Genomic DNA, 25,790 nt, shown 5'->3' with positions numbered 1-25,790 from the left:
TCCTCCAGCCCTGCAGTGTTTTACCATGCTCCTCCAGCTGCAGTGTTTTACCATGCTCCTCCAGCCCTGCAGTGTTTTACCATGCTCCTCCAACCCTGCAGTGTTTTACCATGCTCCTCCAGCCCTGTTGTGTTTTACCATGCTCCTCCAGCCCTGCAGTGTTTTACCATGCTCCTCCAGCTGCAGTGTTTTACCATGCTCCTCCAGCTGCAGTGTTTTACCATGCTCCTCCAGCTGCAGTGTTTTACCATGCTCCTCCAGCCCTGCAGTGTTTTACCATGCTCCTCCAGCTGCAGTGTTTTACCATGCTCCTCCAGCCCTGTTGTGTTTTACCATGCTCCTCCAGCCCTGCAGCGTTTTACCATGCTCCTCCAGCTGCAGTGTTTTACCATGCTCCTCCAGCTGCAGTGTTTTACCATGCTCCTCCAGCTGCAGTGTTTTGCCATACTCCTCCAGCCCTGCAGTGTTTTACCATGCTCCTCCAGCCTTGCAGTGTTTTACCATGCTCATCCAGCTGCAGTGTTTTACCATGCTCCTCCAGCCCTGTTGTGTTTTACCATGCTCCTCCAGCCCTGTTGTGTTTTACCATGCTCCTCCAGCTACAGTGTTTTACCATGCTCCTCCAGCCCTGCAGTGTTTTACCATGCTCCTCCAGCCCTGTTGTGTTTTACCATGCTCCTCCAGCCCTGTTGTGTTTTACCATGCTCCTCCAGCCCTGTTGTGTTTTACCATGCTCCTCCAGCTGCAGTGTTTTACCATGCTCCTCCAGCCCTGTTTTACCATGCTCCTCCAGCCCTGTTGTGTTTTACCATGCTCCTCCAGCCCTGTTGTGTTTTACCATGCTCCTCCAGCTGCAGTGTTTTACCATGCTCCTCCAGCTGCAGTGTTTTACCATGCTCCTCCAGCTGCAGTGTTTTACCATGCTCCTCCAGCCCTGCAGTGTTTTACCATGCTCCTCCAGCTGCAGTGTTTTACCATGCTCCTCCAGCTACAGTGTTTTACCATGCTCCTCCAGCTGCAGTGTTTTACCATGCTCCTCCAGCTGCAGTGTTTTACCATGCTCCTCCAGCTACAGTGTTTTACCATGCTCCTCCAGCTGCAGTGTTTTACCATGTTCCTCCAGCCCTGTTGTGTTTTAGCATGCTCCTCCAGCCCTGTTGTGTTTTACCATGCTCCTCCAGCCCTGTTGTGTTTTACCATGCTCCTCTAGCCCTGCAGTGTTTTACCATGCTCCTCCAGCTGCAGTGTTTTACCATGCTCCTCCAGCTGCAGTGTTTTACCATGCTCCTCCAGCTGCAGTGTTTTACCATGCTCCTCCAGCTGCAGTGTTTTACCATGCTCCTCCAGCCCTGCAGTGTTTTACCATGCTCCTCCAGCTGCAGTGTTTTACCATGCTCCTCCAGCTGCAGTGTTTTACCATGCTCCTCCAGCTGCAGTGTTTTACCATGCTCCTCCAGCTGCAGTGTTTTACCATACTCCTCCAGCTGCAGTGTTTTACCATGCTCCTCCAGCTGCAGTGTTTTACCATGCTCCTCCAGCCCTGTTGTGTTTTACCATGCTCCTCCAGCTGCAGTGTTTTACCATGCTCCTCCAGCTGCAGTGTTTTACCATGCTCCTCCAGCTGCAGTGTTTTACCATGCTCCTCCAGCCCTGCAGTGTTTTACCATGCTCCTCCAGCCCTGTTGTGTTTTACCATGCTCCTCCAGCCCTGCAGACTGACTGGGAGCTGAGAAGGAGTCAGGACTCCATGCAGCGGCACACAGCTGGAAGCAGCACATAGCTAGCAGCAGCACATACTGTAGCTGGCAGCAGCAGCACACCGGTGGCTGCAGCAGATAGCTAGCAGCAGCACATACTGTAGCTGACAGCAGCACACAGCTAGCATCAGCACAAAGCTGGCAGTAGCACATAGCTAGCAGCAGCACATAGCTAGCAGCAGCACACAGCTAGCAGCAGCACACAGCTAGCAGCAGCACATAGCTGGCAGCAGCACACAGCTGGCAGTAGCACACAGCTAGCAGCAGCACATAGCTAGCAGCAGCACATAGCTGGCAGCAGCACACAGCTAGCAGCAGCACACAGCTAGCAGCAGCACATAGCTTAGTGCCACATTACCCCACTAATCTCTCCTTATCCCAGCATTCCTGCACACATATAATATTCCCCAAGTCCACCTGACACAGATAACTGTCGGATTACCGCATGACGCAATCCTCAGGGATCACAGAGAAAGCAGGAAAACAAGACAGTGAACATGTTCAACAACCCACACACACACAGCAGGGTGGGAGTCCTTTAGAACCTGGAGTCTGGAGATATATTGTGCTGTTGCAATTATTGCCCGTATAAATACCAGCGTTCTACTATCTGTGAAACCAACAATAGCACAGGCCCAGTGACCCACAACCTCTTTCCATGTCTGAGGGATTTTCACGCACCACTTCATACAATATTTGGCTTGATTTGTCCCACCATGACTGACATCCTCACAACTGACACGCTTCCATGCTTCATCCTACACCATCCACCACCATGACTGACATCCTCACAACTGACACACTTCCATGCTTCATCCTACACCATCCACCACCATGATTGACATCCTCACAACTGACACGCTTCCATGCTTCATCCTACACCATCCAACACCAAGTCTCAGAAATCGCAAACACACACAGACATGCCTGCATACACACGGACAAACGTCTCCACTCACTGAGGTGTAGGCGGTCTTTCCCAGGCTGTGGTTGTGATTGAGGTTCTGGTTCTCCTGCTCTCTGCTCTGCAGCCCCGCCAGGTGTCTCTCCAGAGCTGCCCAGTCCATGGTGGGCAGGGACTCTTCCTCCACAATCTCCTCCTCTCTGTATCCCCCCATCCGTCCTCCTATTCCTCCTCCTCCACCAACACCCCCTCCTCCAACTCCGCCTCTGACCCGGCTGGAGCGCCTGTGGCTGGGCTTGGTGGCCCCCGTGCCCCTGGGTACTGGCCTGGTAGGGGAGTGGGGCAGGATCAGGTTGCCATTCTGTTTCAGTTCCTCAGGCACGGCAGCAGCGAAGGTGGCTGTGTGTCCACTGTGAGCAGGAAGGGGTGGAGGCTTCACATCCTGGAACTCCTCGGCCAGGCTGCGGCTGTTCACTGGCTTCCTGAAGCCTCCGCCTGGCGCACCTACCACAACCCCACCCTCCTCCTGGCCAGGGGCCTGCTGGGAGCTGTAGTCGTCCCCGTACTCGCTCTTCCACTCCTCAATCACCTTCTTCTTGTACTCCTGGTAGTCCTCATCCTCCTCATAGTCCTCATCCTCCAGGGTTGCCAGATCCAGGGAGGGAGAGGATTTGTAGTCCCCTTCTAAGGTTGCCAGTTCCAGGGATGGGGAGGACTTGTAGTCCTCCAGGCATGCCAGGTCTAAGGAGGGAGAACAGGGTGTCACCTTGTTGGAGTTGGACTCGGAGCTGGAGCGACTGGAGGCGTCGCTCCCCAAGTCCATGCCATCCTCCCGGTAGTCCTGCAGTGGAGAGAGAAACAGGGATGGAGAGAAAGGTGGGAGAGAGGAGGAATGGAGAAAAAGAGATATAAATAGAGGTAAGAAACAATGTGGTTGGAAAGAGAAATGATGATATTGAGATAAAGATAGAGGTTGAAAGAGAGAGGGAGAGGAAGAGAGGGACACAAACAGAGAATTTAGGGAAGTGTGCATACAGAGATTACTGTTGTGGTTTGAGACCAACAACCACAGAACACTTCCTGCCCCGGTAGAACTTCCTTCCTCTACATTAATTTCCTTGGCACCGTTTCAGTCCCTCTCTGACGCACTTTCTACTCTCCTCGCAGACACACTCTCTCCTCTCCTCTCCTCTCTGAGACAACCACTCCTCTCCTCCCTGAGACAACCTCTCCTATCCTCCTTGAGACATCCTCTTCTCTCCTCCCAGAGACAACCTCTCTTCCCAGACACACTCTCTCCTCTCTGAGACAACCTCTCCTCCCAGACACACTCTCTCCTCTCTGAGACAACCTCTCCTCCCAGACACACTCTCTCCTCTCCTCCCTGAGACAACCTCTCCTCCCAGACACAATCTCTCTTCTTTGAGACAACCTCTCCTCCCAGACACACTCTCTCCTCTCTGAGACAACCTCTCCTCCCAGACACACTCTCTCCTCTCCTCCCTGAGACAACCTCTCCTCTCCTTCCTGAGACAACCTCTCCTCTCCTCCCTGAGACAACCTCTCCTCTCCTCCCTGAGACAACCTCTCCTCCCAGACACACTCTCTCCTCTCCTCCCTGAGACAACCTCTCCTCTCCTCCCTGAGACAACGTCTCCTCTCCTCCCTGAGACAACCTCTCCTCTCCTCCCTGAGACAACCTCTCCTATCCTCCTTGAGACATCCTTTCCTCTCCTCCCCGAGACAACCTCTCCTCTCATCTCAGGAACACTCTCTCCTCTCTGAGACAACCTCTCCTCCTCTCCTCTCCTCTCTTATCCTCCCTGAGACAACCTCTCCTCTCCTCCCAGACACACTCTCTTCTCTTCTCCTCCCTGAGACAACCTCTCCTCTACTCCCAGACACACTCTCCTCTCTGAGAAAATCTCTCCTCTCCTCCCTGAGACAACCTCTCCTCTCCTCCCTGAGACAACCTCTCCTCTCCTCCCTGAGGCAACCTCTCCTCTCCTCCCAGACACACTCTCTTTTCTCTTGTCCTCCCTGAGACAACCTCTCCTCTCCTCCCAGACACACTCTCTCCTCTCCTCCCTGAGACATCCTCTCCTCTCCTCCCTGAGACAACCTCTCCTCCCCTCCCTGAGACAACCTCTCCTCCCGGACACAATCTCTCCTCCTTGAGACAACCTCTCCTCTCCTCCCAGATACACTCTCTCCTCTTCTCCCTGAGACAACCTCTCCTCTCCTCCCAGATACACTCTCTCCTCTCCTCCCTGAGACAACCTCTCCTCCAGGACACAATCTCTCCTCTCTGAGACAACCTCTCCTCTCTTCCCTGAGACAACCTCTCCTATCCTCCCTGAGACAACCTCTCCTCTCCTCCCAGGCACACTCTCTCCTCTCCTCTCCGAGACAACCTCCCCTCTCCTCCCAAACACACTCTCCCTTCTCTTATCCTCCCTGAGACAACCTCTCCTCTCCTCCCAGACACACTCACTCTTCTCTTCTCCTCCCTTAGACAATCTCTCCTCCCAGACACACTCTCTCTTCTCTTTTCCTCCCTGAGACAACCTCTCCTCTCCTCCCAGACACACTCTCTTCTCTTCTCCTCCCTGAGACAACCTCTCCTCCCAGACACATTCTCTCCTCTCTGAGACAACCTCTCCTCTCCTCCCAGACACACCCTCTCCTCTCTGAGAAAACCTCTCCTCTCCTCCCTGAGACAACTGCTCCTCTCCTCTCCTCCCTGAGACAACCTCTACTCCCTGAGACAACCTCTCCTCACCTCCTGGTCACAATCTCTCCTCCCTGAGACAACCTCTCCTCTCCTCCCAGATACACTCTCTTCTCTCCTCCCGGACACAATCTCTCCTCTCTGAGACAACTTCTACTCTCCTCCCAGATACACTATCTCCTCTCCTCCCTGAGACAACCTCTCCTCTCATCCCAGACCCACTATCTCCTCCCAGACACACTCTCTCTCCTCCCAGACCCACTCTCTCCTCCCAGACCCACTCTCCTCTCCTCCCAGACCCAATCTCTCCTCTCCTCTCAGACTGACTCTCTCCTCCTGTTTGTTCATATCTGAGGTTTGCATTGTAACAGCTGAGCCAGAGAGAGAGAGAGAGAGAGCAGTGATTTCTCCTATCATCACACGTATCACATAGTTTCCCATTTCCGATTGTTAATCAGAGGCAGATGCTGTCACAATGTATTTCCTTATCTGTGTCTTTGGCAAAGTCTTCCCAACAATAATGGTCAATGTGAGGAATACCAATATCTTTCTCCAATCGTCCCGAGGTGAATGCCACTGCCATGGCTTTATATATAACATGCATTGCAGTGGCTGTGAGTGACTTAAACGGATGAGTCCAGGGTGGCTGTCTAACCTTGACTGTCTGCAGTGTGAGGCCACAGTGTGTGTTGTTGTTGTTGTCCAGTGCCAGAGTAATCACTGTCTGATTGATTACCAACTTAATGAAAATGCCCACCTTGTTTATGGGCCTCCACAAATCTCAGCGTGACCTGAACCTCTTTGGGTGTTTTCACCTCTTATTTTCAGCGGCTGCATTAACACAGCGCCTGGCATCACTTTTAAAAGTTAATGAAAAACAAGCAGCAGCAATTTATTCAAAGTCACAACTGGAAAAAACGAATTGTTATGCATCCAACACACTAAGACTGATTGATTGATGGTGTTTATTGTCCTTCATTTTTCTTGTGGCCTGTTCATTTTGAAATACACCAAAGAATGGAGTTCACAAAGTGTTGATTAAATGATTGCAATACATTTGAATACAAAAATGGCAAACCCTGACATTAAAAACAATCAGTACAACCACCAACAGAGACAAGCACCTCAACAGTAACCCTTTTTTCCACCAACCACATTCGGTAAGACTTATCTTAAAGGGATACTTAGCATGCTAGTAGATACCCATAGACTTCCAAGAATTGCGCTAACGCTAGTTAGCATTGGCTGGGGAAACGACCTCTTAACTTCCTTCATACTGGACACAGAGACATAAACATGGTATCCACTAGTTAATATTTAAGGTCTGCTTATAACTATGTAATAACGGTTAATATGCAGTTTATAAGCAGACCTGCAGATTAAATGATACCAGCACCTAATCTATACACAGCACACCTAACTTTATGTCTGTGTCATCACTGATGTTAGTCGCCAGTTGAATTCAAAACTGTGACTCAACTCCTTAGAGAGGTTCAATTTATTGACGCAGTGTAACTATACAGAACACAACTTCATTCAGACCTAATGAACCTTTTTTTTTATGGAACGTGGACCATTGTTCCATCCAAAGACTTGGATTTAAAAACTATTTCAGTATCTTTATAATTCTTTGCTCATTCTAGGCAACAACCATACAATCTCTTTATAGTAAAGATCCATGTTTGATAGATTGTTCTAATCCTTTCTGACACCCCCTCCCTACATCCACCGGGACTTCTATTTCATTTCTTCTCCCAGACCCAGACAAACCAGTATAATCTGGAGGGGGGGTCAGGCTGGCAACAGTCGAGCTGTTGGCAATAGTGGCTCACTGTAACTCACACTCTCTGCAAAATGGGAATGTTTCGTTACATTGATTTTATATTGTGAATGTGGACTATTTTAACAAGGACAACATCTGAAAAGGGGGTTGACACACCGATTGATAGCTTGCACCTCGTGTCAATGTCGTAGTGGGCTAGTTGACATCTAGGCGGGGGGACATATGCGCGCATCCTGCACCTCGCCCCATATCCCCGAGTCCAGTCACGTTTATGATTAAGATTCGAGATCAGAATGTTGTGTAGGCTACATGTGACACATCGCCTACACGAGGTCACGAATCCATGCGCAGGCGTTTAAAGAGTGGTGCGCGTTCGTTACAATGTGGCTACAATGATCCATCCGGTTGCTTTTATTCGAAAGTCTGCCTGCCATTCCAAGATTATTCAAAAACGATTATATTAGCCTACTCTGTACATTATAACTAAGAAGCTAGATAAGGGATCATGGCGTGTTTCCTTTAGCTCCAGCCATTAAAGTAGGCTACCACTTTAGCCTATAGTGGTGAAGCCGTGGGAATCCGTTTTAAATCTCAACCTGCGAGTCGTTAAAAGGGCAACGGCTCAATTGGTGGGAATGAGTGTAGCGTAGCCTGTATAATTCTAAAAAGAATAGAACAGCTCTAGGCCTATCAAACACGTCGGAATTAAAGTGACGCTTCCAGCTCCTGTATTATCATATTAATACAATGTTTGGCGTCGGTTCATTTGAGTCCGTGTAAAATGTGTAGCCTTATTATTTAAAGTGATTCAGAAGGAGAAAAATCCCGTCAAGACATCCGGGCGGGGGAGCGGTGGGCCCCGCTTTGGTTCATCCTCTCTCCGATTAACCTCGTAGCCTACACTGGGTGGATTTGGCCGTACAATACATGCAAATTGACAGCTGCGCGGAACCCCACCCCGACAGCAAGGCGGGTGTTTTGGGTTTAATTCGTGTCTTGGAGGGGACACTGGCCACAATAATAAACCCCTGTCGTTTTAATGTACTTTTGAATGAGCTACAAAACCAGTTTGCACTTGCTTATTAGGCTAAATGGTCATTACATTTAACGCCCATGCCTCACGGTGTCATTTAGGTTACCCAAACCTCTGCTCTGAGCAATAGCCTACCCGCTGTGGTAAAGTGTGTTCGATGCCAATTAATACAAGCCTTTAATGCATGTAAATACTGTATCAACTTCATAAACAGATAGAGCGGAAATAGCCATCTGCAGAGTCATTCATCCTCAAATGATGTAATGTTCCCAAAAAAAGTAACGGGAAAATCTCATATCCCCCGGCAACAGCGGTGACAGTACCATCCAATTTAACAACGCAGATGACAACCAAAATAACGAGTCCACACTGACGACAGGTTTCCTATCAATAGACCACACTGCACTACATATCAATAAACAATGTTTACCCCTCCATGGTTAGGCTGATATAGGCTATTGAATAAGACTATATCCTATAGTAAACCAGCTCAAGCACCGACTGTACTAATGATAGTCTACTAACCTGCAAACGCCCTATATTAAAATGTCTGAATGACAGAAAACATCCTATTCTAAATAAATCTAGTATGACCGATGACCTATAGAAGACCTAAATTAAGGTAACGCAAATAGCCCAGCCTATGGGTTGAATAGTCATAACAACAAACGCAGCACCAATACTTACTGTCATTTTCTCTGTAAGATCTCTTGTCTCAAGACATTTTAAAGTCAATACCAGTCAACAATTGGGTCTTTATTTGTCAGTACACTCGGGAGATGGTAAGGATATTATCCGCTACCCGGAGATATTAGAGAAAGCCGGTAGATTGTTGAGAGCGTATGCCAGTCCAGTCATTGCTCTGTGTGTATCCGCCGCGGAGCCCAACCCCTGAGCCCTCCCGAGAATGAGTTTAAAAAAAAAGACACGTTAAAATAGATGAGTTAAAAAAGAATTGCGCGCTCCCAGATCGCCTCTCCTCTCTTCTTTCCCGGTACAGACGTCAAACGTCGCTTCTACTGTTCAGCGCATGCACTCACAAACTCACAGAGTGATTGGCGAGAGAATGTGAACGTGTCTTTCTCCGCGCGTTTTTGTCGTCCGCACAAGTCAGCCTCGCACGTATCTCTGCTTTCCAGTGCATTCAACTTAACGCTCACACACAAGCAAAGAAGCTCCCTGCCACAGCGGCGTCTCAACTTCTCCAGCGCTCTATCCCAGCAGGCTGCTCTGAGGACAAACTGGCGACAGAACAGTAGCCCTGCCTTCTGCACTCACTGACCTTGCGAATGGTATATTGAGGGAAAGAGCCAGAGAGAGAAATATAGGCAGAGAGAGAGAGAGAGAGAGAGAGAGCGAGAGCGAGAGACGAGAAAGAAAGAGCCCAACACTATATCTAGTTGAATAATTCAAGATGCCCTGGTGCTCTGAATAGGTTTGGAACAGTTTCTGTCACACTGTGAATACATAAGCTATAAGCAGCCTTGGACATCTCAAGGATACTGCTGTCATGTCCTTTGTAACTGAAGTGCTGTGTTGAGGATCATAAAAATAGATCTAGTCTTCTGGACAGACCCGTGTTTTGGCCCAGAGGGTTGTGGTCTGTTTTGTTACCAAGCTCTGTTTAGTCTCAGTCTTTTGCTAGACTGCCATGCAGTAGGGTGGCACTGGGCAGCACTGTCCACAGAATTCATTGGCTGTGTCTTAAATCACACCCTATTCTATATAGTGCTCTACTTTTGGCTAGAGTCCTCTGACATCTCATTCTCCATCTCACTTTTGGCCAAAGCCTATTCTCCATATAGTGCACTACCTCTATCCAAAAGTAGTAAAGAACATCCACTGGGAAAAAACTGGTTGAATCAATATTATATCCAAGTCCTTTTAATCCCAAAAATCAATGTGAGGACGTTGAATCAACGTGGGAAACTAATTGGTTTTGCAAAAAAAATCATCACCGTAAGGGCATTTAGTCTTTTTTTCACCCATCTTTTAACCTTAATCCAATGACATGGTGAAATGTTTTGTTGATTTCACATCGAGTTCACAAGTCGTAGTTGAACTGATGTCTGTGCTCAGTGGGCAAAATGTCATCTGAGATTTACCACTGTTGAATGCACATATGGACAGCTGCACTCACAAGGTTGAGACAGGGTTAACACAAACCTGTTATTCCTCTGACATGTTTTATGATTGGAACTGGAAATATACACTGAACAAAAATATAAACGCAACATGTAAAGTGTTGGTCCCATGGTTCATGAGCTGAAAAAAAAATCCAACACATTTTCCATACGCACAAAAAGCTTATTTCTCTCAAATGTCGGGGAAAAATGTATTTACATTCCTGTTAGTGAGAATTTATCCTTTGCCAAGATAATACATCCACCTGACAGATGTGGCATCTCATGAAGCTGATTCAACTCCATAATTATTACACAGGTGCACCTTGTGCTGGGGACAATAAAAGGCCACTTTAAAATGTGCAGTTTTGTCACACAACACAATGCCACTGATATCTCAAGTTTTGAGGGAGCGTGCAATTGGCATGCTGACTGCAGGAATGTCCACCAGAGCTGTTGCCAGAGAATTGAAATAAACATAGTTTTAGAAAATTTGGCAGTACGTCCAACCGGCCTCACAATCGCAGACCACGTGTAACCATGCCAGCCCAGAAGCTACACATCAGGCTTCTTCACCTGCGGGATCATCTGTGGAGGTTCAGGGGGGATGCTGAGGAGTATTTATGTCTGTAATAAAGCCCTTTTGTGGGGGAAAACTCATTGTGGGTGAGCCTGGCTGCACCCCTGCCCAGTCATGTGAAATCCATAGATTAGGGCCTAATTCATGTATTTCAATTGACTGATTTCCTTATATTAACAGTAAGTCAGTCAAATCTTAAAAATTGTTGCATGTTGTGTTTATAATTTTGTTCAGTACAGCATTTTCAGACATGGGTATCAAATTAAGACTCAGAGCATTACAACCACCTATAACACACATATGCTGCACGGCCCAGATTTAAACCTCTAAACATAGTTTATTGGAGGAGGATGGGAGCGGTGTGCAGATATATAAATATATAATAGCAGCACAAAGGATTAAGTCCTGGTAATGAAAGAGCACTACTTCAAAGACCCCTCACTGAGACACTCTCCTCGCTACAGAGGGGACACCACCATCAGGGATCTCCCCAAATTGAGATGCAGCGGGGGCCCTATCGCTATCTCCCCCCCCCCCCCCCCCCCCCCCATTCCCATATTTCCCGCTTCCCCCACTTCTCATCAGACAGATCCCCCAAACGCCAATTGGTCACAGAGGCAGTGAGCTACCAGATAGTTAAATGCCTTTAGGGAAGCTGGGACACTTTTGGGTTCCTCATCCAGTGAGGAACGTGATGTGGGTGAGTTAACACTCTCACCAGGCAATTAGCTTGTCAACAGGAGGCTAATCTAGTGTGTTTTAGTCCTCTACGTACCCCCCCACACTTACAACCCCACACCCTCAACTGCGATACCCAACCTTCTTGAAGTTCCTTTATTACCTCCCTTCAAGTAAAGGCCGTAGCAATTATTTGATCCAAAATGCCTCTCTGCCCTTTACAAATTGGACCAGAAAACATCTGTGAAGCGTCAGAGAAGATCTTCAACGACATGATAGAGATGTCCATGTCAGTTCACTCAGAAGGCTTTTGATCGATGTCTTCAACCAATCTTCAAAAGAAGACCGTACTGCAGATGACTTTTACTGTACTTTTTGATTTAGGACCGGCGGTCAAAGGAAGTTCACCAGTCAACATCACACAGTACGGCTCACCCCAGGCACCTCAACCCTGTTGTGTTTCTATCACTGTGCCCTGCAGTGCCAATGAACAGTGAGGTGGCTATGAAACTGCCAGCCAACAGGCCTCACCCGTCATATGGGCGCTCGGAGGGGCATAGAATTCATCCCAGATCTACCTGGAACTGCCTATCTGCCAATCACCCAAAGCTGGGCTGCATGGTGAAACTATCTATCTGACAGATATCACTGAGGTCCTATTACTGACAGAGAGATAAGGGCTAGAAAAAAAAACTTTCAGGTAATACTCGGAAAAACAGAGAACATATTCATTCCTCTGCTTATATCCGTCTCACAGGCATTTAAAAAACAGACCGCCTGACAGTCGTTGAGAAATGGAAGCTGTCTGCCTCGTCAGGAACTCACCCACTCTGACGGAGGAACACAGACAGTGACCTTGGAGGCTTCCACACAGGGTGAACAGTCTCCCTTTCTCTCTCTCTCTCTCTCTCTCTCTCTCTCTCTCTCTCTCTCTCTCTCTCTCTCTCTCTCTCTCTTTCTCTCTCTCTCTCTTTTTCTTTCATGTCAGAAGAGCAGGAATAAAAAGAACCCCCTTGAAGTAAGACGAGTTGAACCACACAACAGACACTGAACCGTCAAAAACAGGACTGGACATGGCTGTGGTACAACCCTCAAGCCTTGAGTGGGGAAGGTTAGGAGACACTAAGTTGAGTTAGGTTAGGAGACACTAAATCCCACATGGGGACTCTAACAACCCTCTCCTCTCAGGTCACAATCTCCTGCCATGTCTTGTTAGGCGGATGGCTAAAAAAAATCCAGACCCGAGACTGCTACAGAGCAACGGTCCCCAGATACCAACTACCTCTACCCCAAGATACCAAATACCAAAACCCTGTGGGAGCATTGGGAGAGGGAGGCAGGCTGTCATTGATGAATGTCAGATGTCCACAATGGAGATCTGATCTTTGACTGGCTAAACGACTCACTGGTACTGAAAATCAACAGTGTATGTGAAAGACAGGTATTCAGCCTAACCATGTGACAATTGCCTCTGTGTTAAAACCATGTGAGTTTAGAGAAAGCGGGTAGGGTTGTGTGTGTGTGTGTGTGTTTCATGTTGTTTCATGCAGGATGGGTTAGCTGAGGAAAGCTGCTTACATTTAGGTTGACGATTAACACCTGATTCTATCAATGTACCATTCGATATGATGAACAACGTTAGCCGTTAACGAAGTGCGAAATGAGTTGCTAGAAAAACATCAAGTGGCACATTTTTTCCCTGAACAGTGTAGAAAGCCATTCATTAGATTCATTAAGATGACAAGCACATCAGACTCCAAACAGGAGCCTATCTGCGGAGTGTTCTTTCCTGGGTGAAATATAATTGGAATGCTGAGTTTGTGTAATATGTCTTTGTTTTAATAGGAGTGAATCAGTCACCCAGCCGCAGTGCTCCACATCTATCTTGTGTCTGCAGACCTTATAAACCCTTAACAGAATGGACACATCTATCTGCAGTTTTGCACTGCCACCAGCCTACAGAGGACAGACAGGAGATAATACGAAAGGAGTAGAATTCATGTGGAATGATGGTGTTGATGGAAGATTAATTGAAAATAAATGGCACATTTTCATTTTTGAATTGGAATTTCAGTTTATCTCCTGAATTGACTGAATGTAAATAGAATTGACATTTACCCTGCCCCGTAAGGATACGACCAGTGAAGTTTGAGAGAGTTTGCTCATTAACTTCATGAGTTATAATTCTAAGTTGTGACCTGAGTCATCAGTGTGACAGGAGAGATCAGGATCGGCGTAGGAGTAGAAGATGGAAGCCCACTTCAGGCTGATTACATCCAACTGAAGGCTACTGCTTATTAGAGGGAAGGCAGGGGATGGTAATTAACTAAAGTAGCCAAGCCAGGAGAGGCCTCCTGTGGGAGGGGGAGAAATATAGGCCCGGGTCTGCATGGTCCCTCAGGCCCTTTAACCCTGTACCAAAGTGGAGAGAACTCAACGTTTTATTGTTAGGGTCCTGATACTTCTCAGTTTAACATCCTCTCGCCTGCCTCTCTCTCCTTCCCTCTCTCCCTGTCTCTCGTACAGACATCATAGTTAGAATATACAGAATAGTATCAACATTATTTCTTCAAAAAGGCTGAGACTCACTCTCACTCTATCAACTAGGGTTGCAAAGGGAGAGTTTATTACTGGAAACTTTGAAAGTTTAACAGTAAACTACCAGAATGTTGGTATCTTTCAAGGATTTTATGTAATCTATCACAAGACATCTAGTGGCCCGTTTGGGTATTTCAGATTATCACAGGTGTCGGTAATCATCTCTCGCCCTTCTGCGTGGCCTTAACACATGTAAAATATATGAAATATATGATTTAAAAATGTAAAAAATGTATGACAAAGCTGTAAAACATCCTACATATAAACCATACATTTAGTGAATACCATTGGTGTTTAATATGAAGGTTTCAGCATGAAATATCCTTTATATATTATTTTACTAACTTTTTATTTATTGACTATGTCAATATGTATTTGTTGTCAATGTTTTGGCGTCAAACTGGTGGAAGTTGTGAAAGAAGTCAATAGTTGGAAGAGTTGCAGAGTGAATAAAAATAATGCCATTGTTGTTTAGATGCTTTTTTTCAGTAATTAAGCTATTTTCTCTTGAACAATATAGTAATTAGGCTATTTTCTCTTGAACAATATAGTCTACTAGAAACTCATGGACAATATGGACTCCAATATAATAAATTAATACTATATATATTAATATATTTTTTCAAGGTATTCAAGTATAAATGACCAAAGTTCCGATAAGATTGCCAAAGATTTTCTGTTAATTACCAAAATTACTGAAGATTCCATGAACGTTGGTAAATTACCGATAGCTTTGCAACTCTAATCTCAACAGCTACACATTTATATTGCCATAGCTTCTCTCTTGAGTTCCTTCTCTTTTCTGCAACAAGGCATAAAAAACAGCTAGCCCAGCAGTTAAAGGACTAGTTCACTATTTTACAACTTGATGTTAGATGGTTCCTTCCTTGAAAGTCGTCTATGGACCAGGACAAATGGTTCAATTTTCTCTAAAACGGCCATTACAAACTTCAGCTAACTTTAGCCACCACTACCTAAAAATCTATGGAAGTGAAGGTGGCATGTGAGCATGTTTTGAAAAATGTTCAAATCAGCTGAAATCAATTACATATTTGATTTGATGTTACGTAAAGGGGATTTGGCCATAAAAAAAATACAGGCTCACATGCCCCCATCACTTCCATAGATTCTTTGCTAGCGGTGGCTAAAGTTAGGGTTAGGGGAACGGAACCACGGATTCCAGTTTCTCCTGGCCATAGAATACTTTCAGGGTGAGAAACCATCTAACATCAAGTTGTAAAATAGTGAACTAGTCCTTTAAGTCAGAGCGAAACTGTGAGACTCAGACTGTGTCTGGTCCCTCAGCTGGCTGGACTGACACACCTCAATGCCCATCTCTGTCTCTCTGCCCTGTCAGCACTACAGATAACGAGGGACACAGTTGCCTGCCCGACGTACACACAATTTATTGCCCACACCAAATTGGAACACGTCTCAGGTGCTTTAAGCATGCAACGCTCCTGCTATTCCCCACCTTCGCCGTAAATGACTAAATGCAGAGATCCGCAGGGGGAGAGGAGTTGATTTAGAGAGGGAATAAAAAGATGGAGAGAGAAAGCGAATCATGGAGGGGAGGGGGAGAGGAAGGCAGTGTGTCTGCGACTGAGGTGTGTTGTTGCTCCAAGTTGAAATTGCCCCACTGAACACAGGTCTAGAATCAGATTACCCTCCCAACAATCCTAACCTGAACCATTAGAGGGTTAAACACAGTTGACTTCAGATCAGATCACAGGTGACAACTCCATTACACCTGAGTGGGTGGAGGAGGTGACAGGCTGTAGACAAGGTTTGTGCGACATCATGACGACAGCAGGGGACCTGGAAGGTGGCAGAACGCTGTCCAGACCAATTATTCATTGTTCGGAGTCACCAGACCCCACTCTGTCCCGCTTCACATACTCACACAAATCCTCATAACTCAACAACACATCTGACAGACGGACTGAGAGAGGAAGAGGAGAGAAGCGAGATGGAGGGAAGAGAGAGAGAGGAGGGGGGGATAGAAAATGAGAGGGAAATAAGGAGAGCTAAAGAGTGAAAGATGGGAAGACAAGAAAGAGAGTATGAGCGAGAGAGAGAGAGAGAGAGAGGAAGACTGTATCTGGTTTCTTGGCTATAAGTCACATAATGACAACAGAGGGCTAGGGGGATGATTGCATTATGAGCTCTGCATCTACCCTCAATCATCATGCATATTCACATATTCATTGATGCTTATGTTATTGTACTGTATTACAGTAGGTGCATGCAAGACAGCAGAATAGCAATGAGACCAATAAAGCACCACAGTATGAGTCATAATACACATTAAACCAAGCAGTTAAATAGGGAAATGGTCCTAGTCGTTTTTCCACCATACATTTTTCCCATAGAGGATTTTAGAAACACTTAAAATAAGTTTTTTGTGTAGGCTTACCCTGCGTTACGTTTAGATCTCTCTGGGACACGGTGACTTTTAGCAATACAGTGGCAAGAAAAAGTATGTGATCCCTTTGGAATTACCTGGATTTCTGCATAAATTGGTATAATTGTTTGTGTGTTGTTAGTTTAAGCAGACCGTGTTGGCCTATTGTTGTGACTAAGATAAAGATCAGATCAAATTGTATGAGTAATTTATGCAGAAATAATAATATTGTAATATTGAATATAATGTAATATTCAACATATTCATCTGTATTATGACCTCCACTTTGGGGCACTATACAGCCTGAAATGAAGACTCATCAAAAACAACACGCAACAGATAAGAACCCCTAAAGGACTTATATTATATGTTATTTTAAGATCTCTGCATTCGCCTTTAGTCCTGATAGGTACTCGAGACAGGCAGCAAACGTGTGCCGCTTCGAGGTGTACAGCAACTGTTTGCGATGTGAGGGAGCACTTTAAGTTTAAACAATTCAGGAGAGAGAGAGAGAGAAAAAAGATGAGGTGAGCGCTAGTGAGTAGAACAAACGCATTTAGAGAAACGGCACTCAAGTCCTTTCGCAAGACCGATGGGATGTCGGGGAAGAAATTAAACGTTGCACTTCACGGAGGGAGACAATGGGAAATTGTCTTTTAGGTTTTTGACACAACAAGGATGGAGGGTGCCTTTCGCTGTCAAATGCCGCTTTGGAGCACTCCGTGGACTACATCTGTTTTCATGGTGATCACTGTAAGAGGATCCTGTACAGTGGATAGACGGGTGTGGGTTGGCTGCCTAGGTCACAGTTCTGACAGAACGATGTTCAGAGATTACACAAGGAATCCAAGAGACAGGAAGGACATGAGATCATATTAAACTAGAGTGAACTTTCATAGTCAGGCACTTGAAGTGGATTATGAAGTACAACAGGGATGATTAGACTTAATCCATTCATGAAAAGCCATACCGATATAGAGCAAAGACTATAGAATGGAGGGGCTTGATTGAATTAAAGAGCTAGGGTTTGGTTTGACAAACACAGGTAGGAACAACTAATTACACTCCATTGTAAAGTGCCTATAATACACTGAGTGCACAAAACATTATGGACACCTGCTCTATACATGACATAGACTGACCAGGTGAATCCAGGTGAAAGCTATGATCCCTTATTGATGTTAAATCCACTTCAATTTGTGTAGATGAAGGGGAGGAGACAGGTTAAAAAATGATTTTTAAGAGACAATTGAGACATGGATTGTGTACAGTATGTGTGCCATTCAGGGCGTGAGTGGGCAAGTAAAAAGATTGAAGTGCCTTTGAACAGGGTAAGGTAGTAGGTGCCAGGTTCTTCACACTCAACAGTTTCCTGTGTGTATCAAGAATGGTCCACCACCAAAAGGTCATCCAGCCAACTTGGGGGGGGGTTCTTAATCTTTTGTACACTCACTTTATATTATAATAGCCTTGGCTAAATATTAGCAGGTTGCTTTCCGCCGCGCAGTTCCTCCAGACTAGGTTAACTAATGACAGCGAGTCGAGCAACTGTGATGGACTCAGAGCTGTAATGGATAAAAAGGCAGGCCACTCTTGTGCAGCCACTAATGCGTGAGAGCCATAATGGCAGCGAGCCACTCCAGCTGAAATGTATGTGCTGTCACACCCAGAGTGGACAACGGAGAGGTCCCTGTGTGCTCTCTCCAGAAAAAAGGCCTCACCTCGCGCCCCTCGGGGACCGTTCCACACTGAACCACGCTCGAGGAGAGATTATCGACACCATCACGCATAAACACACTTCTCAACCGCTCCCTTCTTCTCTCTCCCTTCTTCTCTCTCCCATCTTCTCTCTCCCATCTTCTCTCTCCCATCTTCTCTCTCCCTTCATCTCTCTCCCTTCTTCTCTCTCCCTTCTTCTATCTCCCTTCTTCTCTCTCCCTTCTTCTCTCTCCCTTCTTCTCTCTCCCATCTTCTCTCTCCCTTATTCTCTCTCCCATCTTCTCTCTCCCTTCTTCTCTCTCCCTTCTTCTCCCTCCCTTCATCTCTCTCCCTTCATCTCTCTCCCTTCATCTCTCTCCCTTCTTCTCTCTCCCTTCTTCTCTCTTTCTTCTTCTCTCTGTCTTCTTCTCTCTGTCTTCCTTGCTTTTTCTTCTGCTCCATCTCTACCTCCCTCCGCTTTTATCTCTTTCATCTTCTCTTTATTTATTTCTCTCCATCTCTCGTTCCCTATTTCTAAACCTCTTTCCATCTCTTATCTCTCGTTCCCTATTTCTAAACCTCTCTCCATCTCCCATCTCTCGTTCCCTATTTCTAAACCTCTCTCCATCTCTTATCTCTCGTTCCCTATTTCTAAACCTCTCTCAGTCTCCCATCTCTCGTTCCCTATTTCTAAACCTCTTTCCATCTCCCATCTCTCGTTCCCTATTTCTAAACCTCTCTCCATCTCTCATCTCTCGTTCCCTATTTCTAAACCTCTCTCCATCTCCCATCTCTCGTTCCCTATTTCTAAACCTCTCTCCATCTCCCATCTCTCGTTCCCTATTTCTAAACCTCTCTCCATCTCTCATCTCTCGTTCCCTATTTCTAAACCTCTTTCCATCTCTTATCTCTCGTTCCCTATTTCTAAACCTCTCTCCATCTCCCATCTCTCGTTCCCTATTTCTAAACCTCTATCCATCTCCCATCTCTCATTCCCTATTTCTAAACCTCTTTCCATCTCTTATCTCTCGTTCCCTATTTCTAAACCTCTCTCCATCTCCCATCTCTCGTTCCCTATTTCTAAACCTCTCTCCATCTCTTATCTCTCGTTCCCTATTTCTAAACCTCTCTCAGTCTCCCATCTCTCGTTCCCTATTTCTAAACCTCTTTCCATCTCCCATCTCTCGTTCCCTATTTCTAAACCTCTCTCCATCTCTCATCTCTCGTTCCCTATTTCTAAACCTCTCTCCATCTCCCATCTCTCGTTCCCTATTTCTAAACCTCTCTCCATCTCCCATCTCTCGTTCCCTATTTCTAAACCTCTCTCCATCTCTCATCTCTCGTTCCCTATTTCTAAACCTCTTTCCATCTCTTATCTCTCGTTCCCTATTTCTAAACCTCTCTCCATCTCCCATCTCTCGTTCCCTATTTCTAAACCTCTATCCATCTCCCATCTCTCATTCCCTATTTCTAAACCTCTTTCCATCTCTTATCTCTCGTTCCCTATTTCTAAACCTCTCTCCATCTCCCATCTCTCGTTCCCTATTTCTAAACCTCTCTCCATCTCTTATCTCTCGTTCCCTATTTCTAAACCTCTCTCAATCTCCCATCTCTCGTTCCCTATTTCTAAACCTCTCTCCATCTCCCATCTCTCGTTCCCTATTTCTAAACCTCTCTCCATCTCCCATCTCTCGTTCCCTATTTCTAAACCTCTCTCCATCTCTCATCTCTCGTTCCCTATTTCTAAACCTCTCTCCATCTCCCATCTCTCGTTCCCTATTTCTAAACCTCTCTCCATCTCCCATCTCTCGGAGGAGGGGAAGGGGGGGGGGGGGGGGTTGAAGGTGGATGGCTGGAGGCTGTGTTCACCTTGTGTAAACACGTTGAAACTTTAATGGACACTAACGTCATCAGAGGGCCCCCTCTGAGAGGAGAGAGGGAGAAGAGAGCCGAAGCTTTCAAACCGCCATCCCGCATCAGTCTGTTAATCTTTCCCTCCTTCTCTACTCCCTCAAAACCTCCTTGCCTCGTCTCCCTGCCTCTTCTCACCTCAGAGCAAGTCATGCATGCTCCCTCCCATACTGGCACCAGCTGAGAGAGCTGGGGGTGGGTGTTCTTATGCCCAGCACAAGCTTCCTCTTCCCCTGTGCCACCTTAGCCTTCACCCCCTCCCCTCCCCCAGTGCCCAGGTCTGGCCTGTATGGTGACAGCCTGCATGTGTTCTGTGGGCTGGAAAAGCTGTCTGATAAGCACAGCGGGCTGCATGTGTTCTGTGGGCTGGAAAAGCTGTCTGATAAGCACAGCGGGCTGCATGTGTTCTGTGGGCTGGAAAAGCTGTCTGATAAGCACAGCGGGCTGCATGTGTTCTGTGGGCTGGAAAAGCACAGCGGGCTGCATGTGTTCTGTGGGCTGGAAAAGCTGTCTGATAAGCACAGCGGGCTGCATGTGTTCTGTGGGCTGGGAAAGCTGTCTGATAAGCACAGCGGGCTGCATGTGTTCTGTGGGCTGGAAAAGCTGTTTGATAAGCACAGCGGGCTGCATGTGTTCTGTGGGCTGGGAAAGCTGTCTGATAAGCACAGCGGGCTGCATGTGTTCTGTGGGCTGGGAAAGCTGTCTGATAAGCACAGCGGGCTGCATGTGTTCTGTGGGCTGGAAAAGCACAGCGGGCTGCATGTGTTCTGTGGGCTGGAAAAGCTGTCTGATAAGCACAGCGGGCTGCATGTGTTCTGTGGGCTGGGAAAGCTGTCTGATAAGCACAGCGGGCTGCATGTGTTCTGTGGGCTGGAAAAGCTGTTTGATAAGCACAGCGGGCTGCATGTGTTCTGTGGGCTGGGAAAGCTGTCTGATAAGCACAGCGGGCTGCATGTGTTCTGTGGGCTGGGAAAGCTGTCTGATAAGCACAGCGGGCTGCATGTGTTCTGTGGGCTGGAAAAGCTGTCTGATAAGTACAGCGGGCTGCATGTGTTCTGTGGGCTGGGAAAGCTGTCTGATAAGCACAGCGGGCTGCATGTGTTCTGTGGGCTGGAAAAGCTGTCTGATAAGCACAGCGGGCTGCATGTGTTCTGTGGGCTGGAAAAGCTGTCTGATAAGCACAGCGGGCTGCATGTGTTCTGTGGGCTGGAAAAGCTGTCTGATAAGCACAGCGGGCTGCATGTGTTCTGTGGGCTGGAAAAGCTGTCTGATAAGCACAGCGGGCTGCATGTGTTCTGTGGGCTGGGAAAGCTGTTTGATAAGTACAGCGGGCTGCATGTGTTCTGTGGGCTGGAAAAGCTGTTTGATAAGCACAGCGGGCTGCATGTGTTCTGTGGGCTGGAAAAGCTGTCTGATAAGCACAGCGGGCTGCATGTGTTCTGTGGGCTGGAAAAGCTGTCTGATAAGCACAGCGGGCTGCATGTGTTCTGTGGGCTGGAAAAGCTGTCTGATAAGCACAGCGGGCTGCATGTGTTCTGTGGGCTGGAAAAGCTGTCTGATAAGCACAGCGGGCTGCATGTGTTCTGTGGGCTGGGAAAGCTGTTTGATAAGTACAGCGGGCTGCATGTGTTCTGTGGGCTGGAAAAGCTGTTTGATAAGCACAGCGGGCTGCATGTGTTCTGTGGGTTGGGAAAGCTGTTTGATAAGTACAGCGGGCTGCATGTGTTCTGAGGGCTGGAAAAGCTGTCTGATAAGCACAGTGGGCTGCATATGTTCTGTGGGCTGGAAAAGCACAGTGGGCTGCATGTGTTCTGTGGGCTGGAAAAGCACAGCGGGCTGCAAACAGGTGTGACAGGTTTACGCTTCTTCTCCCCCTCTGGTGGAACCAAAACTCTAGCTAAAACCTAAATTCTTCCTACCAGCTGCCAACACATTTTACACCCTTGCTAGAACCGTACCACTCACTGCCACCACGTCCCAGTGTATCACCTAGATGTGATGCTACGGACTCAAATTCAACGGCTATATCTCAGGGATGGCTGTGTGTGTGTGTGTGTGCGTGTGTGTGTAAGAACCAAGAGGGAGCCTAGCGGTTAAGAGCGTTGGGCCAGTAACAGAAAGGTTCAAATCCCTGAGCCGACCAGGTAAAGGTGCCCCCTTGAGCAAGGCACTTAATCCTAACTGCTTCTGTAAGTCGCTCTGGATAAGATGTCAAATGTGGCATTAGTACACTCAGACAGTCCTAGTTAAATTCTTGCTTGAGAAATTGCCCTTGCTCAGAAGCTTTTTGACCATTTTAATTGAAAACAATCACAGTAAAGTTCATGAAGGGATACTTCGGGATTTTAGCAAAGATGCCCTTTATCTACTTCCCCAGAGTCCGATTAACTTGTGGATACGATGTTAATGTCTCTGTGTCCAGTATGAAGGAAGTTAGAGGTAGTTTCCCCAGCCAATGCTAACTAGCATTAGCCAATGACTGGAAGTCTATGGGTATCTACTAGCATGCTATGGGTATCTACTAGCATGCTATGGGTATCTACTAGATACCCAAGTATCCCTTTAATTGTTACCTAGAAACGACATTTTGATATTGAGATTACAACAGCTGCATTGGTCCTTTAAAAGTTGAGAATGTTTAGCCTTTGAGAGAGATGCCTTGTGGCAACCAGCCAATGTCGTTTTCCCTCGTCATGTTTTGGCTGCCTGCCAAAAGGTCCAGAGGCATTAACATTCCCACTGTGAATGACTGACTACGCTTTAGAGCCATTGACACAAAACAGAATCATTCCTTGATCTCTCTCTCTCGCCCCCTCTCTCTGCTCCTCCCTTTGTTCCTACGGCCAGACCTTTCAGCCTAAGTGGTCAGTAATTACGCTTCTTAGAGAGAGAGGGATGAGAGAAGAGATGGACAGAAATGGACCAGAGGGCAGACAATGAATCACAAGTTAAGAGCACTACAGCAGTCTCTCTTTCTATAATATCTCTCTCTCTCTCTCCCTCTCTCTCTCTCTCTCTCTCTCTCTCTCTCTCTCTCTCTCTCTCTCTGGTAAGATGCTCAGACAAGGAACAGAAAGGGTGAGAGAGGCGTTGTGTGTTTTTTGGGGGAATCTGAGGATAGAGCCAAGTCACGCTCCTACAGCCACTCCCCTCCTCTCTCCTCCCCCTCCCTTCCCATCCCACCACCGCTGAAATAAAAGAACAGCTCACCTTGTTCAGAACAAGAAGAAACAGAAGAACAGAGAGGAGGGAAATGAGGTTCCACAGATGTCAGATTGTGAGTCAGATTCAGCAGTTTTCGCACTACATAGTTTTTTTAAGAAGGGGGAATGAGGGAGGGCAGAGAGAGGTAAGTGTGGAGGGGGAGGGAGATTGTTATGTGGGCCTGTTTATACCATAGAGGAGAGCAGGGCTGTGTTCTAATCAGAACAATAAGGTCACCTATCCAGGGAGGGAGGGGTCAGCATGATCCTAGCAAGGGAAATGTCACTGGTCCTGCAGAGGCCTGTTTGAGTAATCTCACCGCATCACAACAACAACCTATCGATCACCCACTAATTGGTAATGGATGAGGGTCACTGTATGCAGAAAACGCAGGTGTGGACACACACACACACACACACACACACACACACACACACACACACACACACACACACACACACACTCTCCTCTGGGACATACTCAGGTGGATAATCCCAAGTCAAGTCGATCAAGGTCTAAGCGCCAATGGAAAGGAGATAGCTAAAGACGAACCATCCTCTTCCAACCCTCCCTAAAAACACACAGTTAATGAGCCTGTTTCATGGCGCACCACGCTAGCTGGATCAGGGGTACTCCTGGGATACATTAGCATTGTACTAACTATCTCCAGTTAAGCGGTTATTATGGATTTCCATCAGCCTGTAATTGTGATGGGAGTGGAACATGACCAGGGTACAGAACACTGACCTCCCGCTGACCATCCACACACACACACACACACACACACACACACACACACACACACACACACACACACACACACACACACACACACACACACACACACACACACACACACACACAGATGATGTGGTACACTACAACATATTATTAGAAGGTCTGCAGGCATCACAGTGTACAAACAAAACAGTTATTGCAGGGGGGCGAGAGCACGCCAGCCCAGCCTGTCCAGGGCAGCGTCTGGCTGGGAGAGACAGGACTGTCACAGCAACACAGACAAGTACAGACCCCAGCATCACAACTAAGGTAGAGAGAGACACAGGCCCTATTGTTGCACATTACAGTCCCTCAGAAAGAATGCTAACCACAGTGAAACCAATCAAATGTGAGCTGGCCGTGTGTCTGAGTCTGGGTCAGAGCGTACAACATAACAGTATACTTCCTACACTTAGCTTGTTGTTTTTCTGAAATTGTTTTCATTAATTGTTTTTATTCATAGCTAAAGTTTGTTTTGCTACTGATTCCGTCAAGCTTTATGGCTGGGACGGCAAGTTTGTGTCCCGGATTCCTGTTAAGTAGCAGTTAGCTGCTAGCCATCATGAAAACGGAGCAGGCTAACGCTAGCTGTGCTAGCCCACAGGTGTTTTTATCCACGGCTGGGAACAATAGCTTCAGTTGTGATATTATTTCCACACAATCACAAGAGGAAGATACGGTGGAACTGGATAATGGACAGGCATTAGTCTGCCCTAAATGCATCACCATCAAGAAGCTTAGGGAAGAGATCCTCTAGCTGTTAGCTCAGCTGAGAGAAAAGGAAAACCTACTTTCTCTGTACACCAACATTGCTGTAACCCAGGCAAACCCAATCTCAGTTTTAAATGCCTCGTCCTCCATGAGTCGGGCGGCGTTCATCTGTCCCAATCCACCAGACAGATGTGAAGCTCAACTCTGCGGCCCATGGCAGACTGGACACTCGCAAGGTGTAAGAGATCGAGGAGGCAGTCTGGTCACCCATCTATCCGAGAAGATCAAACAGCTTGGCCTCGCTTGAGATGGACCTACCAGCTACGGGAGTCAGCACAGATCCTGTGTGTATATCAACAGCCAGCGGCCGTCCAGTGGCACCCTCCTCTGCGGCAATCACAGTTTAGCAGGTCGTTTCCATCACTACCACCATCATTTAAATATCGCAAACTGTTTCAGAGACTGACGGGCAGTCTGTCGTTAATTAATTGGTTACCGCGAGGCAGATGCCCCAGGGGCAGAGTGGTTGTTAATGAATTGGTTACCGCTAGGCAGATGCCCCAGGGGCAGAGTGGTTGTTAATTAATTGGTTACCGCTAGGCAGATGTCCCAGGGGCAGAGTGGTTGTTAATTAATTGGTTACCGCTAGGCAGATGCCCCAGGGGCAGAGTGGTTGTTAATTAATTGGTTACCGCGAGGCAGATGGTCCAGGGGCAGAGTGGTTGTTAATTAATTGGTTATCTCTAGGCAGATGTCCCAGGGACAGAGTGGTTGCTAATTAATTGGTTACTGTGAGGCAGATGCCCCAGGGGCAGAGTGGTTGTTAATTAATTGGTTACCTCTAGGCAGATGCCCCTGGGGCAGAGTGGTTGTTAATTAATTGGTTACCGCTAGGCAG

General features: G+C 47.0%; 1 protein-coding gene across 3 annotated transcripts in view; it reads right to left on the bottom strand.

The window, feature by feature from the left end:
* The window catches only part of LOC110503785 (schwannomin-interacting protein 1), a 337,443-nt gene that overhangs the window by 56,876 nt on the left and 254,777 nt on the right, over positions 1-25,790 (bottom strand). For 2 of the 3 annotated variants that reach the window (XM_036961845.1, XM_036961846.1), the window contains one exon: positions 2,717-3,502. In XM_036961845.1, coding sequence (XP_036817740.1) covers positions 2,717-3,502 — 786 coding nt within the window. Of the gene's footprint in view, positions 1-2,716; positions 3,503-8,895; positions 9,500-25,790 lie in introns of those variants that run through there. The other variant, XM_036961847.1, reaches the window with a different exon arrangement.

This window comes from Oncorhynchus mykiss, chromosome 24, assembly GCF_013265735.2.
Source record: "Oncorhynchus mykiss isolate Arlee chromosome 24, USDA_OmykA_1.1, whole genome shotgun sequence".
Classification (NCBI taxonomy): Eukaryota; Metazoa; Chordata; class Actinopteri; order Salmoniformes; family Salmonidae; genus Oncorhynchus; species Oncorhynchus mykiss.
Note: the sequence above shows the minus strand (reverse complement) of the source record. Positions and strands in the feature narration are given on the sequence as shown.